Source organism: Sus scrofa, chromosome 8 (assembly GCF_000003025.6).
Source record: "Sus scrofa isolate TJ Tabasco breed Duroc chromosome 8, Sscrofa11.1, whole genome shotgun sequence".
Classification (NCBI taxonomy): domain Eukaryota; kingdom Metazoa; phylum Chordata; class Mammalia; order Artiodactyla; family Suidae; genus Sus; species Sus scrofa.
Window position 1 is genome coordinate 37,361,689 of NC_010450.4, and position 19,258 is coordinate 37,380,946.

The 19,258-nt window shown below is 37.8% G+C and overlaps 1 protein-coding gene across 3 annotated transcripts in view; it reads right to left on the bottom strand.

Annotated features, from left to right (window-relative positions):
- Positions 1 to 18,636, bottom strand: part of COMMD8 (COMM domain containing 8) — a 35,617-nt gene extending 16,981 nt beyond the window's left edge. For 2 of the 3 annotated variants that reach the window (XM_021100563.1, XM_021100564.1), the window contains exons 1-4: positions 18,488 to 18,636; positions 16,608 to 16,763; positions 11,890 to 12,042; positions 10,152 to 10,307 (exon numbers count right to left, since the gene is read on the bottom strand). In XM_021100563.1, the coding sequence (XP_020956222.1) occupies positions 10,152 to 10,307; positions 11,890 to 12,042; positions 16,608 to 16,763; positions 18,488 to 18,553 (531 nt within the window). In that variant the 5' untranslated portion in view covers positions 18,554 to 18,636. Of the gene's footprint in view, positions 1 to 1,343; positions 9,103 to 10,151; positions 10,308 to 11,889; positions 12,043 to 16,607; positions 16,764 to 18,487 lie in introns of those variants that run through there. The other variant, XM_003128956.4, reaches the window with a different exon arrangement.

The following is a 19,258-nucleotide window of genomic DNA, read 5'->3' on the forward strand; positions in this document are numbered from 1 at the left end:
CTTTCTTGCTCTCCTATTGTGTATATTATTTATTTGCATAAAAGATATCATTTGCAAGCCTTACCTCAAAGTGGCAACCAGCCGCCCTAGTTTTACTAGATAACATATTTTTCTACTTGATGTTTCCCCCAAATACGTTGAATTACAGTGTATATGCTTTTTCCCTTTTTTAAGCTCATCAATTTCATGTTAATCTGTTTCCCACATCTTTTTAAAATACTCACTGGATAAAGCTTGAAATACTTCTATTTTGCAACAATGCTCCTGAAACATTTTGGGGAAGCCCCTTGATTATTCTAACCCCTGCAGTGTCGTGGAAAATAGAATTATATGTACAAGCGATATTTCATATTCAGAACATCCACTGCTCTTCTAAGTATGGAATAATCATGATTAGATATGCATATATTCACTGTGTTGCTCAACTCCTTATTTTAGAGAGGGCCAATAACCCTCTTGATAAAAACTACAATGTGGCGTTATTACAAAGTCAAGATTGCATGAAGGTTTTGGAAATTCCAAATGATATAAATGTTTACAAGGACCAAAATTTTTTTTGACATCTTTAAATAAGCTTTTTATTTTTGACCACCAGGCAACATTTTGTGTCATTGTGATGGGAACCTAATGACTACTGTGAAATAACGCTGTCGTTTCATCTAAAAGATTCGTGGAAATGTAAATCGGAAACTTTAATACTGTATAAATCCAAATAAAATTGTTTTTGAGAGAAACTCAACTGGGTTAGGGTGGCTTGCTTGAAACATTCTCTTGGCTGTCCATCATCTCTGAGTAATTATGTCCTGTCTCTGACTTTACCCAAAGAGACTCAACCTGAGGCAATGATCTTTACATAGATATTTAGGTTTGGGAAAGAGGACTCATTTGGCTAAAAATGGGAACATTACTATCCTGCCAGCAATAGAACATCTCTTTGGCTACCATCTCACTTAAAACTTGATTGAATCCAAAAATTAACTGAACTTTCTAAACCAGTCTCCCACTATTGTAATTGACAGCATCCTATACTACACAACTGGATCTTTCAAAAGCAGGTGCTACATGTACACAGAAAGAAATTCATACCTTCTGTTGCCTCTCAAAATCCGTTATGCTGAACTCACCAAATATGTTAGATGTTAAGTGTTTTGTTCCTTGTGTCTTTAATCTCCACTAATCAATTTGATGAACTATTTACCCTCCTACTAAACATGAATTAGCTAATTCATATCCTGAATGGTATCACACAGTTTTTGTAAATAAAATAATCTCCCTCTCCCTCTTTATTTTTCAGCAGGCAGAACTCCTTTAATTGCACAGGTACATAAATTACAATAGTTTAATGTTTTTTTGCTCTTTTGACATAAGCATTTGGTTTCTTACATAAGCAGCGACTACTTTTGTATGCCTTCAAGACTACTAAAAAAGCTAACTGGCCAGAATGAGTATTTCTGGAAACGTACAGAAATTTTAATGAGACAGGTTTAACAAATGCCAAGAAAGAAAAGGTAGACTCCTTACTTTTATAATTCAAGTTTCTATTTTGTATCACTGTATGCTGCATTTTCTGACTGAAACTGCTGTCCTAATGAAACTTGTGATTTCCTGCAGCTGCTTTTTACATGCGATCTCAAACTTTCATACAGTGTGCTTGATTTGTACCCTTTCAGTTAGGAATTTGATTAAATATCCTAAGGGTTTCATTAATTCCTTTTTACACGCTTGAAAGTATTTGATGTTATGCCTTCGCTCTCAAAAACAATCTGTGGACAAAATCCACGAAGCCTGTAGATGGTGATTTATACACAAAGGAAATAGATTTCCTTCTAAGCAGTGAATCAGTGACAAAGAAGTTGTTCAGTGTCCTCTGATTCCTGACCCTTTTACCTTTCATGGCCTTTTTTCTATTCATCATTCATTGAGTAACCGTGAATTCTTGTGAAATGCAAAATCAACTCACATGCAATCAGGTATGGACACAAGAAATGCTTGTGCTCTTGATTTCAGGACTCACAGATTTGCTACCAGTCACAGGACTGTAGTTTACTCAGTATTTTGTTAATAGTGTGGCTTTGCTATAAAATAAGTTGTTTTCTTTGCTTTGGTACTACAAGATTTTAAATGTTGCAGCAAATGAAAGAAATCACGTTTGAAGGCTGGTGTTGAAAACCATCAGCTATGCTTACAAAAGCCCTTGTGCAGCTTCTGAAATGTAGTTTATTGCTGTAAATATGTACAATTTATGTTAGCCTGTTTATTCCTAAAACATAAATAAAACTTTTTTAAATTAAAAATGCCTACACATAAAAAGCTTACTTTGTACTATGTTTTAAAAATGCAAGATTTCAAGCGTATCTTTTTATAATCCTTAAAAATGTTTAGAATTCTGAATCTACCATTTGAGAGAGTTTACTACAAAATTTAATGCAAAACAAAATCCCTTTATTTGAAAGAAATTCTTTGCAGTATTATCCAACAATTGGGGGAAAACACCAGCACTTTTCCAGGAGCTTATTTCTATATGACTTTTTTTTTTAATATTATTTAAGATAACATGCTTTACAAACATTTGAACATATAGAGTGTTTATATATTAGGACATTAGAAGAAGAAATGAAGTCTCCTTGTATTCGAAAAATGCCTAAAATGGACTTTAATAGCATCCATTTGTGAGGTGCATTCTGTCACATTTCTTTTTAAAATCTCCACTGTAAATATGAATAGTAGAGTCGGCCTACTTGTCAGTCTTTCCTTATTTGAAGACTTGCAACCTCCAAACTCATTCTCTCCCTTCAGAAATATGTTGACAATAAAATAATGAACAGATAAAAGGTGTGAAGCTCATTTATCCATTAATTGGTGATTAGTGGAACAGCTTTTCAAGAAGAGCCTAAATTCAGGCCTAGGAATGACTTTAACATCCATCCAGCAAAATACCTGGGAACCTGCACTTTATCAGCAGAACCTTGGCCTGCGGAGCTACCAGGGGTTGGGACACCCTACACTTGGCTACTATTCCCAAACGACCATGTTATAAAATGGGAGAAACAAATGACCATCCAGGTTCGTTTAGACTAGGAAGGAACAGGTATATATGTAGTATGTTTGGGATTTGCTCTAATGATTACAGATAATAAATAAAGAGAGTGTTTGTGTATGTGTGTTGTTACTAGTATCCGCCAAGGATAAGGCGAAATGAGGACCCCTGGGCACCATTGGAGGGAATGTAAAATTACGTCACCGCTATGGAAAACGGTATGAAGATTTCTCAAAAAAATTAAAAATAGAACTACCATGTGATTCAGCAATCCCACTTCGAGGTATTTATCCAAAAGAACTGGAAACAGGCTCTTGAAGAGATCTTGCACTCCTGCGCTCACTGCAGCATTAGTCAAAAACGGCCGAGAGGTGAAAACAACTTAAATGTCCATTAACAGAAGAATGGATAAAGAAAATGTGATATACACATAAATTGGGATATTATTTAGCTTTAACAAGAAAGAAAGAAGGAAGGAAGGAAGGAAGGAAGGAGAGAGAGAGAGAGAGAAAAGAAAAGAAAAGAGCAAGAGAAAGGAAGGAAGAAAAGAAATCCTGAGGACATTTTAAGTGATATATGCTACTTACGGAAGGGCAAAGGCTACATGATTCCACTTACATGAAGTATCTAAAGTAGTCAAATTCCAGAGTTCCCGATGTGGCTCAGCAGTAAAGAACCCGACTAGTATCCATGAAGACAAGGGTTCCATTCCTGGCCTCGCTCAGTGGGTTAAGGATATGGTGTTGCCATAAGCTGTTGGTGTAGGTCGCAGACACAGCTCAGATCCCACATTGCTGTGGCTGTGGCGTAGACCTGCATCTGTAGCTCAGATTTGACCCCTCACCTAGGAACTTCCATATGCCATGGGTGCGGCTCTAAAAAAAAAAAAAAAAGTAGTCAAATTCCGGAAGCAGAAAGTAGAATGGTGATTGCCACGGGCTGTAGGAGGGAGAAATAGGAGTTGCTCTTTGAGGCTAGAGTTTCAATGATAACAGGATGAGAAAGTTCTAGAGCTCTGCTATATAACAACATACATAGAGTTAACAATTCTGTACTGGACACTTAAACATTCTGTTAAAAGAACAGATTTCACGTTATGGCTTTTCCCACAACTTGAAAGAAAGAAATGCAAAGTGGTACAGCCACTTTGAAAAAGTTGGGCAGGTTCTTACAACATTAAACATAGTTGTGCAATATGATCCAGAATTCACATTCCTAGGTATTACTCATTTAATCTGAACACTTGAATCCACATAAAAACCTGCCTGTGCATAGTTGCGGGAGCTTTATTTGTAATTGCCAAAAAAAAAAAAAAAAAAACTTCCTTCAATAGGTGAATAGGTGTACATCTATACAATGAGATAGTATTCAGAGAGAAAAGAGAAAGGAGTTATAGAAGCAAAAAAAAAAAAAAAAAAAAAAAGTGGAGGAAATGCACACTGCTGAGTGAAAGCAGCCAGTCTAAAAAGATGACAAACTACATGATCCCAATTATATGACATTCTGGAAAAGGCAAAACTATAAAGTAATTAAGAAAAAATGACTGTCTGGGGTTCGGAGGAAGAAGAGTAGAAGTGAATTATGTATAAAGCATAGGGGATTTTTAGGATGTTGAGCTATTCTGTAGAGTCAACACATGTGCTAGTTCACAACCTCGGGAGTTTCCCAAGTGTCATCTGAAGCCAGTCCAAAGAAAGAGGTGAACCACTCAAGACTGGTAGGTGGCAATCCGAATAAGCAAGGGAACTGACAAGGCTTGTCTTGGGCGGCTGCAAGAAAAACAGACCTCCACAGCAACCCACTCAATCCTGAAAGTTTATGTAGAAGCCTTAACTGGACTCCTTCACATATATTGTTCAGAGAGTCTCAATACCACATTATCATCTCAAGGCAGTATCCTTGGGGCAGCTTCTGGGAGTGGAAAAGACAAATGAAACACACAGCCCGAGGACAAGAGAGGGGGCGGGGAACCTCCCACTGCCGGGGTCCAGCTCACAGGTTAACAGGTGGTCAAGTCCTCTTGATGCCCTCCCCCACAAAACATGACACCACGCATTTGTCAACGCTCAGAACTGTTCAACACGACAACTTTAATGTATGCAAATTTAAATTTAGGAAGTTGGAGGATCCCAGCAAGGAAGACAGACTGTGGCCCAAAAATATCTATTACAAATGTATAAAACAACTTCACCAAGGAAAAATGGGAAAAAAGGTAATGACCTAAATAACTTGGAAATGAGTGGAGTTTGTAAGACTAAAGGCAAAAGGAACTGCAGATAAATCCTTCCTAAAAGACAGTTTTTTGTCCACAGGGGTAGAGATTAACAACTTGGATACTGCTCTATATATAGTTTGGAACTGAACAATTAAGTAAATGGATGGTGGATGGTGGGAGTCAGGATTCTCACTTGCTCAAATGTGGATTTAACAAATAAAGGAGGGTAGCAGGCTAGAATGATCCCTCTGGCAATGGATCAGAGTTGGAGTTATCAAGATGAACTCATGAGCAGCGTAACATACACATGATTATATAAAGAAACATTCATAGATATGTGTATATGGACAGGTGAATTTACATGCACATATTTCTTTGTTCTGTCAGTTCAGAGGGTCCAAAAGAAACAACAGCCCCACTGCAGTTAGCACGCCTAGTTTGGTTTCTAATATCATTCTTCAATAAACTGAACCAGGGCTTCTTGGAGAAATGCTTTATTCTAGGACTGAGCAAGAAATAGATAAGGTTAGCCTAGAGCATCTTGCATTGCCAGAAAGCTGAGGAGGTCATATAAAATAAATAAAACCCACTTCCACTGACGGGGTTGTCTTGAAGAGCTCCAAATGGCCAAAGCTGGAAAAATTTGAGTAATAAGTGCCCTATTGGATTATAACCCAAAGTATAAAATAAGTATCTATGGAGTCCATACTCTATAGGTAAATGGTAAAACAAATTAATAAATAGGAGACAAATCTATGCAGAAGAATTCTAAAAGATTTAGCATAATTCCTTAAGTTTGGGCTACATGCAGCAACTGCTTTCCAAAGAAGACAGTGTGGAAGGAGGAGAAATAAAAACTTTACAGTGAAAAAAACCTGAAACACTACCTCAGCCAAGTGATCAAAGTCAATGTCAAATCAGAAATCTTGTAACAGTATGCATCCTTGATACGATGTGATGTAAATGGCACTTTACCTCTGTGATCTTGCTCCCCAAAACCCATAAGCCCAGTGCACACGCAAGAAAAGCATTAAATGCCAACAGAGAAACACCCTATAAAATATCTCCCCCACATTCCTCAAATTGTCCAGGTCATCGAAAACAAGGAAAGTATAAGAAATTTTCACAGCAAGAGAAGCCTAAAAAGACATGACAACTAAATATAAAACGGGATCTTGGAATAGAAAAGGGACGTTGGGCAGAAACTCAGGAAATGTGAATAAACTATGGAATTTCGTTAACAATAATGTATTGATATTTAATTCATCAATTATAACAAAGAATTTTTATAACAAAAATTATACTAATATGATAAAATAGTGGAAACTGGATGTAGGGTATATGAGATCTCTTTGTACTATCTGCTTGATTTTTCTGTATATCTAAAACTGTCTTAAAAATTTTTTTAAAAAGAGAAAAAACGTAAGTCATAGATTGGGAGATAATACTTAAACACTTTCAAGGAACGTATGTGATCAAGACTTGTATCCAGGCTATACAGAGAATTCCCAAAACTGAAAAAAATAAGAAAACAATCCAATTTAAAAATGGGCAACAGATCTGAACAGGCACTTCACCAAAGATACACAAATGGCAAATAAGCACATGAAAAGATACTTAACATCATTAGTCATTAGGGAAACGAATACTATTAAAAACCACAATGAGATACCACTACACACCTGTTAGAATAGCTGAAATTAAAAAGACTGACCACACCAAGTGTTAGCAAGGAGGTAGAGGCGGACTCTCATAGACTGTGGTATGGAACATAAAATAGTAAATTCACTTTGGAAAACAGTTTGGCAATTTCTTAAAAAGATAAACACACACCTACCATATTTTCCAGCCATTCACTCCACAGTATTTACTTCCAAAAGAAAGTATGTGTTCATACGAAGACATATACAAGAATGTTCTGTGCATTGTAACAGCCAAAAATTTTAAATAACCAAAACATCCATTAACAGGTGAACAGATAAATGACGGTAAAATTCTACAACAGAGTATTTCTCAACAATAAAAAGGAATGAACTACTGATATATGGATGGACTCAAAGTAATAATGAAAGAAGCCAGATCTCTCTCTCTCTCTCACACACACACACACACACACACACACACACACACACACAAAGACATAGCGTATGATTCCATTTCTATTAAACTCACAAAAATGTGAACACCATTGATAGCAGCAAGAAGCAGATCAGTGGTTGTCGGGGCACAGGGTGCAGAAGCAGGGACTACAAAGGGCAGAAAGACACTTTCAGTGGTTCAATGGCTGGCTGTTCACCACTGCCACTGAGGTGATACTTTCGTGGGTGTGTATATGTCAAAACTGATCAGACTGCCCACTTAAATACATGCAGTTTACAGTATGTCAGATTTTAATAACACATTTAAACATACTAATGTAGTGAGAGAAGGACTGAGTACAGAACTTTTTCCCCTTCTCAAAGGAAGGACCACATAGAGGGTTGAAATGCAGAAAGACCCTAGATCAGTATGATTAAAAGTGCTTGTCCACAAACCGTTACTGGCCCACAATGACACAAGGCACTTGCACAAGAAGGTAAAATCAACTCCTTCCCTAAGCACACTGGTTAGTTCAGCTGATTTTTTTTCTTTTCATAGCCAATATTTCTCAATGAAGAAAGCAGGATGTTGATGAACCTCCTGGCACAAGCGCCTCACCTGACCACAGAGCTGTAACAACAGTTCACAGAGTGGCATTAATCTACTGACACATTTTGAGCAGTACCAGCTAGATGGTGCTCACGTTTATTAATCTCGCTAAAGCCTATCTTCGTCTGTAAGATGAGAATAATAATTGCTCTGGACACCTTGAATAATAGTCTGATGCTCTAATGATGTATAAGGCTTGCAAACAGCAGGTACCAGTGATGTGTTATTGTATTATAGAGGAAGTCATCTGAAATAAAGCAATAGATAAAAATGAAATATTTGTTCAGTATGCTTGTTTTTAAAGGTAAGTGAGATGAAAAAATGGTTTGTTTTCCAATGGAGTTGTTAACATCCAAAACTTCATTAAGATTTTATAACAAACTAAGAGTTTATTGCAAATATGGACCTATATAGAGTCTTAGCTGATATTTGAACAGCAATATATACACTATTCAATGACATGTATTCATTTTATCAGAGCAAACTTTCCTGATCACAGACATAGAGAAGTAATAGTGTTATTTTTATCTATGTTCTAATGTAAGAGTTTAGTTTCTAGAATTCAAATCTCAAAATTCTTCACACAGATTTTTTTCTTATTCACATCTGAAGAGCCTCTCTAAGAAATTTTACATTTTCCAACCTTTCCTTTGAACTGCGAAAGACATGGAATCTCCTGAGTACAGATGCAGCTTATACATTCTTTAAAAGTTATTTTTTTTAAATATCACAAATTACCAATATATATCCATAACAAACATCCTTGCCATCCACACAGTTAAGCATTATCCAAATATATTTGTGCTTGTATGTTTACATTACTTTAGAGCCTTTTTCAGTTTTCAATAAAACTCTATATCTATAAAGAGCTCTCAAATATTTAATAATTGAAGCAAAACAGTCACTATGAAAATATAAACTATTAAAGCCTTTTCATCTTTCATGTTTTTACGCATTTCTTGTCAACCATATAATTTTCTGTTCTTTAGGGAAGCTGATAAATTGTCTTTGTAACCTCAACACTGCTGCTTTCTCAGCTTGCCAGAATAGTACAGTGCAGGTTTTCTGAACACATGATATTCATTCTGCCACATCACTTGTAGCAGTGGAATGTGATGATGCTGGTATTCGTCATTTCCAGTTATTTCAACTGCAGAACCACCTTAAAACACACAAAAGTGGGGGAAGGGTAGAAGTCAGTTTATACCAGAATGATGCCAGTATCTGCTGAATGAGATGAAGAAGACAACTCTGAAGAAGAGCCTGGAGAACTGACATTAAGTGCAAGGCACAGAGGGCACCGGTCTGCCAGGATCCATGGCTCAAGATTCCTTTAACACTCACACCAGGCACTGCCACACACCCTTTTCAGACATGTAGCCCAATCCTAAGGTAGGGTACCAGCTTGTTACTGGGCATGTGGACCAGTCATCAAGGCATCATGATGGCCAAGTAACTTCAGAGCACGGAGGGAAGATGAAGTACACCAGGGTTTCAAAGAGATCGAGCCAAGAAGATGGGATTGGTGGCAAGAGAGGTTGGTAAGAATAAGTGAGTTTAACCCTTGAAACCCAATCACTGGAGAGAACATTCAGCAACAGGGAAAGCAACATACACAACAGTTATGTTCACATCCCACAAAGCAGCAGCTTCTACCGTTTAAATATTATTTTTCTCATTAAACACTCAGAATGATCACCATTATTTAGCCATTCCTTGGTAAATGTAAAGCTTTTAGCCCTTCATGAGTTTTATTCTGTCTTAACCTGATTTCATTATAATAACTACAAGCCATATTTTGTCTCCTGTACTTAAAGCAATTTCCTATTTGCCCAGTTAAATAAGCCAATCTTTTCTTCAAGATCATAATTATTTTTAATCATGAAATCTATTCAGAATCAATTATTTACACAGCCCCAAGTGAAAATTTTTATTTTTTATCATTAATGAGCACTGGAGCAAAACAAATCTAGCTGTTATTCTTTCAAAACTAATTACTTGATAAATTATGTTCTATTAATGTAAATTAAAATTTATAATATCTAAAACTAGAGAGGCAGAACATAACAAAGTATTTTCTGTGCTTGACATAAAATATGAAGAACAAAAGAAATATTAAACATGAACAATTAGTTTTCCTTCTATTGCTCTAATGGTATCACAATCAAAACTTAAATATTTTGAACCATTCAACAAAATTAAAACACATACCTTATTAGCTGCTTCTAAGGAATTTATTAAATTCTGCAGCTCTTCTTTACTCATCTCAACAGAATAAGGTTTGACTTCACCATTTTCTTTCACATCTAGATGAAGGTTTAAAAGTGGCATTTGTAATGTAGCAATCTTGTCACTTGAAAGTGCAAGCTGTTTACAATGAGGGAAACAGTAATTAGTAAGTTGTTTTAAAAAGTAATATATTAAATATGCATCAGCACTTATGAACAACACACTAAAAAAAAAAAAAAAAAAAAAAAAAAGTACTCCTTTTTGCTATGAAGTCCAGGGAAATGTGAAAGAAATACAAGAAATTAAACCCATGCCAACTCAGCACATATTTGAGGAACAGAAAAAGAAGAAGAGTGAATAAAAGAGAAATAGGTTAGAGAGAAAAGACAACCAGTCAGCATTCTCTGGTAGGTACAGAAATCTAGAGTAGAGTTGTGGCTAGGAAGTACTCAATGATCCAATGCATCAAGAAAGATGGAGAATTCTTAAAGAAGTGTAAAGATACCAAGAGGATGAAAGTCCAGATACAACAATAGAAAAACACAGGTAAACTTCAGAAATTAAGACCCTTAAATCATGAGCAGCTAACCATCAACTAAACTATTGATCAATGTTGTCAGGATACTGTCTTCGATTAGAGACACTCAACAAAAACATCTGACGCTTTGACCTCTTCTACTTTCTGCCTAAAGAGGAGAGAGAAGGACCAGATGTTTATAACACTAACTGTTTCTGAAACAAGCACCAATCAACCACAGCTTCACGGGCAGATGGCAAGAAGAAACTCAATTTTCCTGCAATCTGAGCCAGGACACTCTACAATAACTGGATTTTGCATGCTGCCACTTGAAAATTTTACTTGGGCAATGATAAGGACTCCTTCCCTAACAAAAAACCTGAAGCGACACCCCTGTGGTACGTACATTACAGGATCAAACAAAACCCCACGCATCTCCTTCATTTTTTCTCCAAAACCCAGGACTCATAATATCTGCAATTTCTAAGTATCACCTTCAGGTTGTCCACATCATGAATAATTCTCCTCAGTAGTTCCAATAAGTGGATTCTCAGCCTATGCTTGAATACCAACAATGTGGAGGAGTGTTCTATCTCGAAAAGAGGTGAAAATAATTGCCGGATACTCATAGTAGTTGAATAATTATTCCCTGGCTTGAATCAAACCCATCTTGTTACATATTATATATTAGCTTTGGTCCTACCCTCCAAAGTCACAAAGCATAAACATATACATATATTCCTTCATCCATATGACTTTTAGTCCTTTAGTAACTTATTATCCATGTAATGTTATCATATATGGTTTGGATATCTGTAGTGCACTTAGTGAAGCCCAAGTTAACACAAAAGATATAATTTTAATTATCTTCAATACTTTTTTAGTAAAATGTATTCTCAAAAATAACAGAAATCAGAGTTCCTGTCATGGCTCAGCAGAAACAAATCTGACTAGCATCCATGAGGATGCAGGTTCGATCCCTGGCTTTGCTCAGTGGGCTAAGGACCCTGCATTGCACTGTGGCCGTAGTATAGGCCAGCGGCTATAGCTCCAATTTGATCCCTAACCTGGGAACCTCCATATGCTGTGGGAGTGGCCATAAAAGGGCAAATAAATAAATAACAGACATTTTAGATTTATATTATAAAAACAAATCTATTCAAATGAAAAAAAGCAAATACTCATAAATAAGCATCTTCTCACCTTTAACTGCCAATCAAAATCCTGTAGCTGTGCTGAGGAAATACCAACTATTTCTTCTAACAGAGCCTGCTTGATTTCATCTTTTCTACTTTTTAAGCATTTCATGATCGCTTCTTGATGAGATGAATTCAACTGATTCAACTGCTGAGATATCTGTGAAAATAAAAATGGTTAGAATATATGTAAAAAGGGCTTTCTGTTCAAGATGTAAATATTTACACTCTTTCACATACCCCTTAAGATGATAGTAAATGATAAAAAATACTTCTGTAACTATAAAAAGAATAAAATGAAATGCAAAACCAGTAAATAGAGATTTTAACAAATTTTTGCAAAACAGAAAGTAGAGGAAAAGGACTGACTGATGAAGCAGTGTAAGAGTGAATATACTTGGAAACCACTAAAGCTGGTATAGTTTATTACTGTATCAGACAACATAGTCTTTAAGCCAGTAAGAATTATAAAAAACAGAACAGGACTGCAAATGGGTTGTTCAACAGAACTGTATAACAATCATAAATTTGTGTGCACCTAATAATATAGCTTCAAAATATATACTCTATAAAACAGCAAAACTTGGGAGAAAAAAGAGAAATGGGTAAGTCAGCTTTCATAATTAAGAGACAATACCACACCCCTCAGTAACTGATAGAAACCAAAAAAAAAAAAAAATGATTAAAGACATAGAATTGAAAAACACTTTCTTTTTTCTTTTTTTTTGTCTTTTTTGCTATTTCTTGGGACGCTCCCGTGGCATATGGAGGTTCCCAGGCTAGGGGTCTAATCCGAGCTGTAGCTGCCGGCCTGTGCCAGAGCCACAGCAACGCAGGATCCAAGCCTCATCTGTGACCTACACCACAGCTCACGGCCACACCGGATCCTTAACCCATTGAGCAAGGGCAGGGACCGAACCCAAAACCTCATGGTTCCTAGTCGGATTCGTTAACCACTGCGCCACAACAGGAACTCCGAAAAACACTTTCTACTTAACCGAATCTACATGCAACAGCTGTAGAATACATACTACCATCAAATGTTTATGGAACGTCCATGAAAATGAACCGTATGTTAAGCCATGTAGCAAATCACAACAGATTTCAAAGGAATGGAATCCTACTATTCATATTTTGCGGCCACTGTGTAAATAAATGAAAACAAAAAAATCCCAAGAATTTAAAAATTAAGCAACATGGTAACACAATTCTAAGTGACAAAAGAATAAAATTGATTTCACATAAAATCTTCCAGAGAAAAGGAAAACTTCCTAATTCACTCCAGGAGAACAGAAAAATACATAGATATACAAGTGGACCTGTATCACTCAAATATAGATGGAAAAAACCCTAAATAAGATACTGGCAAAACATATCAAAAGATACATAAACAGATAATATATCATGACTAAGTGGGGTTTATTTTTGCAGTGTAAGGTTAGCTTTACATTTAAAAAATCAGTGTAAGGCATGGAGTTCCAATTGTGGCTCCGGGGTAACAAACCCAACTAGTATCCATGAGAACACAGTTCAATCCCTGGCCTCGACCAGTGGGCTAAGGATCCGGCATTGCTGTAAGCTGTGGTGTTGCTGTGAGCTATGGTGTAGGTCACAGATGTGGCTCAGATCCTGCATTACTATGGCTGTGGTGTAGCCAGCAGCTATAGCTCTGATTTGACCCCTAGCCTGAGAACTTCCATATGTCTGGATATGGCCCTAAAAAGACAACAAACAAAAAACCTAGGTGAGGCATCACATTAACAAAATAAAGGTGGAAAATAATAAATTCAGGAAAAAAGTGTTTCATAAAATTCAGTATCTATTAATGATAAAAATTCTCAGCAAAGTAAGAATTGTAGGAAGCTTCTTTAGTCTGATCATGAATAGCAGCTGTAAAATCATACAGCTAACATACTAAATGGTGAAAGAGTAAACACATACATTTTCCCTAAGATTAGGAACAAGGCATGGCTTTCCCCCGACCCCCAACACTATCCTAAATATCTTAGCCAGTGCAATAAAAAAGTAAATAAATAAATAAAGGTAGTAAAACTGAAAAAAAAAAGACTGCATACAAAAAAATTCAAAAACCATTAGATACAGTAAATAAACTTAAAAATTTTGTTGGGTACAAAGTATATAAAAATCAACTTTGTTCCTACATACTAGCAAAGAACAAAATTTTAAAATATCAGAAATACCAGTTACTTAAAAATAAATCCAATAAAATACATTGAAAACTACAAAATATTAAAAAGAAATTGACGCTAATCTAAATAGGTTATACCATGTTCATAGATCAGAGGGCTCAATACTGTTATAATGTCAATCCCCCCCCCCCAAATGATCCAGGGATTCATTGCTATGGGCCATGAATTGTGTTCCCTCAATATTCATGTTAAAACACTACCCCCCAAAGTGATACCTGGAAATGGGGCCTTAGAGAGGTAATTAGGTTTAGATAAGGTCATGATAAGAAACACCAGAGAGTTTGCCCTCTGTCTCCACCCCTCACCCACAACAGCCATATGAGGTCAGAGGGAGAGGGCAACCATCCACAGCAGGGAAAAAAGCCCTCACCAGGGGCCAGAATCAGCCAGTGACTTAATTTTAGACTCCCAGTCTCTAGAACCATGAGAGATTAACTCCTATTATTTAAGCTCTCCACCCTCAGGTTTTTGTTATGGCAGCCCAAGCTAAACTCCCTATCAAAATTTCAGCAGGTTTTTTTTTCGTTAAAATTGACAAGCTGATTTTTATATATACCTGGAAATCAAGGCGATCTAGAATAATCAAGGCAATCTTGAAGAAACATAAAGTTGAAGATCTTCTACTACCAGATATCAAAACTTAAATGTAGCTTTAATTCTACAGTAATAAAGACATTGCTGTATGGGCAAATATGATGGAGCAGAATAAGAGCCCAGAGGAGTTCCTGTCGTGGCGAAGTGGTTAACGAATCTGACTAGGAACCATGAGGTTGCAGGTTCGGTCCCTGGCCTTGTTCAGTGGGTTAAGGATCCCGCGTTGCTGTGGCTCTGGTGTAGGTCGGCGGCTACAGCTCTGATTAGACCCCTAGCCTGGGAACCTCCATATGCCGCGGGAGCAGCCCTAGAAAAGGCAAAAAGACAAAAAAAAAAAAAAAAAAAAAGAGCCCAGATATAGACTCATACAGATATGGTCACCTGATTTCAAGAAGGACTGCACAGCAATTCTATGCAGCAAAGATGGTCATTCCAATAAATGTTACTAGGTCAAGAAAACATCATATGGAAAAATCTGAACATGATCTCTATATGCAAATATTCATTCAAAATGCATCGGTGACATAAATGTAAAAGCTAAAACATTCAAGCTTCTATAAGAAAATATATAAAAACAGCTTCATGACTCTGTAGCACAAATGTTTCTTACCACAGCATTAATATCACTAACCATCAAAAGAAACATTAACAAATTGGACTTGATTAAAACTCAGAACTTCAGCGTTCCTGTCGTGGCGCAGCAGAAACGAATCCAACTAGGAACCATGAGGTTATAGGTTCGATCCCAGGCCTCGCTCAGTGGTTTAAGGATCTGGCATTGCTGTGAGCTATGGTGTAGGCTGCATACGAGATTCAGATCTGGCGTTGCTGGGCTCTGGCATAGGCCGGGGGTAACAGCTCCAATTAGATTCCTAGCCTGGGAACCTCCATATGCCACGGGTGTGGCCCTCAAAAGACAAAAAATAAAAAAGTAAAATCCAGAACTTCTATACATAAGACACTGCTAAGGGACTGAAAAGGCAAGCAATACAATAGAAGACACATAAAGTACAAATATCCAAGAACTCATATTCAGAATATCACCCAAGTCAAAATGACAAACATACTCCATTTTTCCCCAAGTGGACAACCTACACAAACATGCCCAAATAACTTGGCAAAGGTACAAAAGCAATTCAATGGAAGAATACCCTTCAAGTTCACTTAAAGATATCTATCCTAGAAAAGCTTGCCCATATGTGTATGTGTACAAGAAGACAAACACAAAATGTTTCTAGCAGCACTATTCATCACAATAAAAGAGGCAATGATCCAACGTTCATCAGTAGGGGGACAGAAAAATAAGTTCCACTAATTTCTATCATCAAATACTAAGAGGGGTTAAAACATATAAAGAAGATCTACATTTTTCAACATTAATGAATCTGAAACACAATGTTGCAGAAAAACTACAAATGGATGCATATGTTACCATTTACAAGTTACACATTTAAACAGCTCAAATAATTGCATACATATCGCTTAAAGATGCAAACATTCATACAATATAGAATACAAAACATGCACACAATTCACAAGCAGTAATCTCTAGTGGGAGGGTGATATTTATCTGTAATGCCTTCTTTCTAAAACACACACACGAACCTGAAATACATAAAGTAAAATATTAACAACTGTTCAATTGTGGTAATTGGAATATAGATGTCATTTGTATAACGTTTGGTTTTCTTCTGATTCAAATGCTTCACGACTTAAAAAAATACAATCAAAACCCAAACTACAAAAACCCAGAACTTGCACAGATTTTCCACTTCCTCACAATTATGACATTTTCTATCAGACACTTACTGATGATGGCCCTTGTGCTCCATAGTGCCCTAAACACCAACTTCATAAAAAAAAAATCTAAACACAAATTATTTATTTTATCCTAAGACATAGAAACTTGGAGTGAAGTTACCTCTTCATCAGTTAAATTTTTACCAACTACAGCTTTGAAAAATTCGGTAATGTCTTCTAGAACATGCATCCATTCTGTTGAATCCCAAACACTCTGATAATCCTTGTAGAGTGGATAAGTTCGACCACAAAAGCCATCAATTATTTTGTGAAGAAGCTACAGAGAGAAAAAAGGAGATTAATTAATTATAAGTAAAATCATGGGTAGCTCCCTGGTGGCCTAGTGGTTACGATTCGGAGCTTTCACCACTGCAGCCCATATCCAACCCCTGGACTGGGAAGTGAGATCCTGCTTCAAGCTACTGCACAGAGTAGTTTTTCACTTTTTTTTTTTTTTGGCTAACATCATTTTATTAAAATTTAGTGAGTTCCTGTTGTGGCTCAGCTGGTTACGAACCCGACTAGTATCCATGAGAATGTGGATTTGATCCCTGGCCTTGATCAGTGGGTTAAGGATCTGGCGTTGCTGTGAGCTGTGGTGTAGGTCGCAGATGGGGCTCAGATCTGGCATTGCTTTGGCTGTGGCATAGGCCAGCAGCTGTAGTTCCAATTCGACCCCTAGCCTGGGAACTTCCATATGTCGCAGGTGCAGCCCTAAAAGCAAAAAAAAAAAGTTAGAGCTTCACACACACAAACCAAACCTTCTGTAATTTTGTTGACCTTCAGAAGCTAAAATAATTTTATAGATACACTGCTGTTTTTCCAAAATTCCTGAAAATAAAATGGTGAGAATAAAAGTTTCTCCTTAGGATTCCTTAGACATTGTATTTATATCAATAACCAAAAAACCAAAAAACAAGGTGACTCTTAGATCAGAGTCTTTTAAAATGTATATATACAAACCCCTTCTCTCCATTTTCCACAATATCCACACTGACTTCTTTTGGCCACTACAAAAAAGACCTCAGTGCCTTTCTTTTTCTTTCTTACATTCCTTTCTCTCTACCCTACCTTAACGCCAAATGGAAATCCTAACACATATAACTGTGCGTAAGAAGATAGTGCATTGTGGAGCAAAACTGGCTAGTCTGAGTCCTAGTTCCACTACTTACTAGTTTAGCCAAGGTATTTAAACATTCTGTGCCCACTTCTTCATAGTAAAACAAAGACATCATCTACCCCCATAACGCTGTTGTAAGGATTGAATAAGAATATATGTAAAGCACTTGGACAATCCTGGCATTAAACATTGCTTGCCATTGCTGTCCTTCTTCTTCTTGTATCATCACTATTACTAAATACTATTGCTGGTACCATGTTTAATGCCTTTTAACATGTATTAACTGAGTATGTGCTATACCAGCACTTGAACCACCCCACTTAAAGTAATTCTCCCAGTTTTTGGTAGCATTTAGCAATATTTTTTTCTGTCGCCCTCAAGGCAGTAGGATAAGCTTCTTTAGGTCATCAAGGTATCCCCAGCGCCTAGCACTGCGCTTGGTGCAGAGGGGAGCGTTCCGGAGGTTTGTATTGAATGAATGAATGAAACAAATAGGCTGCAAGCCACCGCCTCCAGGCTGTGAACTTTGAAAAACTACGTGGCCACTCCCCCAACCCCCACCCCCGCCTCCCAGGGTCTCTGGGGCTCCCGGCTGCGCGAGGACGTAGACAGTTTCCCAGCCAGGAGCGGGCACCGCCGGGCAGTGTCTACGCGCCAAGCCTCCGGAGGGGCGCCTTCAAGCCAGGTCCCCGGAAGTAGTACCCTGAGCCCCTGCCTCCAAGGCTCGCTAGGGTAAGCAGGGGGCGGGCCACTCCGTATCACACCTCTTCCCTCTCCCTTCCCTGGGAAGCCTGCGCGAGCCTGCAGCGGCTCGTATCTGCCCCGAAGGCCTGGCCGCCCGGGAGCCGGCCTAGCACAGCCATCCTCTGCGCCCTCCTCACCTGCGGGCCCAGCTCCGCAGGCAGCTTCTGGAGCCGCCACAAGGGCGTCCCTTCTTCCGGCTCCATCCCTGTGTGAAACAGAGGATCGGTCACGTGACAAGCTTCAGCGTTTCCTTTGGGGGCCTGCGCCTGCCCACGTGACTCCCTCGGTTCGGGCGGGGTGGGGGGCGGGCGCGGAGACGCAGGAGCCCTTGTGCGCGTGCGCAGAGATGCTGCCCACGCTTTCTCCGGTAATTAAGGAAAATTCTTTAAACCTGATACGACTTTGCTTAAACACCCTTAGAAATTGCAAGAGAAGCACATTTGGCCCAGTCGATATAGTTCAGCTGGGCGAGCGTTAGACTGAAAGCACGTTTGCAAATCTTTCAAAGTAGTGTGCAATTTTGCTGGGAGTTCTGTTGAGCTTTTTCTGCACTCTTTAGAAAACCATCTAAAAGGGGTAGCCACATTTAGGGGTGTGCCAGACTCATTTTCCTGGAGGTTTGGCTTATGTCTATTGCTAGAGTGTCTTAATTTGAAAGGCAAATTGAGAGTTTCCATGCGGAGAGTCTTTATATAGATTTCCTAAGATACTAGTTTCATCTCCAATTCCAGGTGACAAAATTAGAGAAGTTCGTAGCGTTGTCAGATGTCCAGTTAAATATGAAATTTCAGATTAGCAACGAATGTGTCTTATAAGTATGCCCTAAATATTGCATGGAACATACACTAAAAAAAGTGTTCATTGAAATTGCTGTTGTGGCACAGTGTAAACGAATCTGACTAGGAACC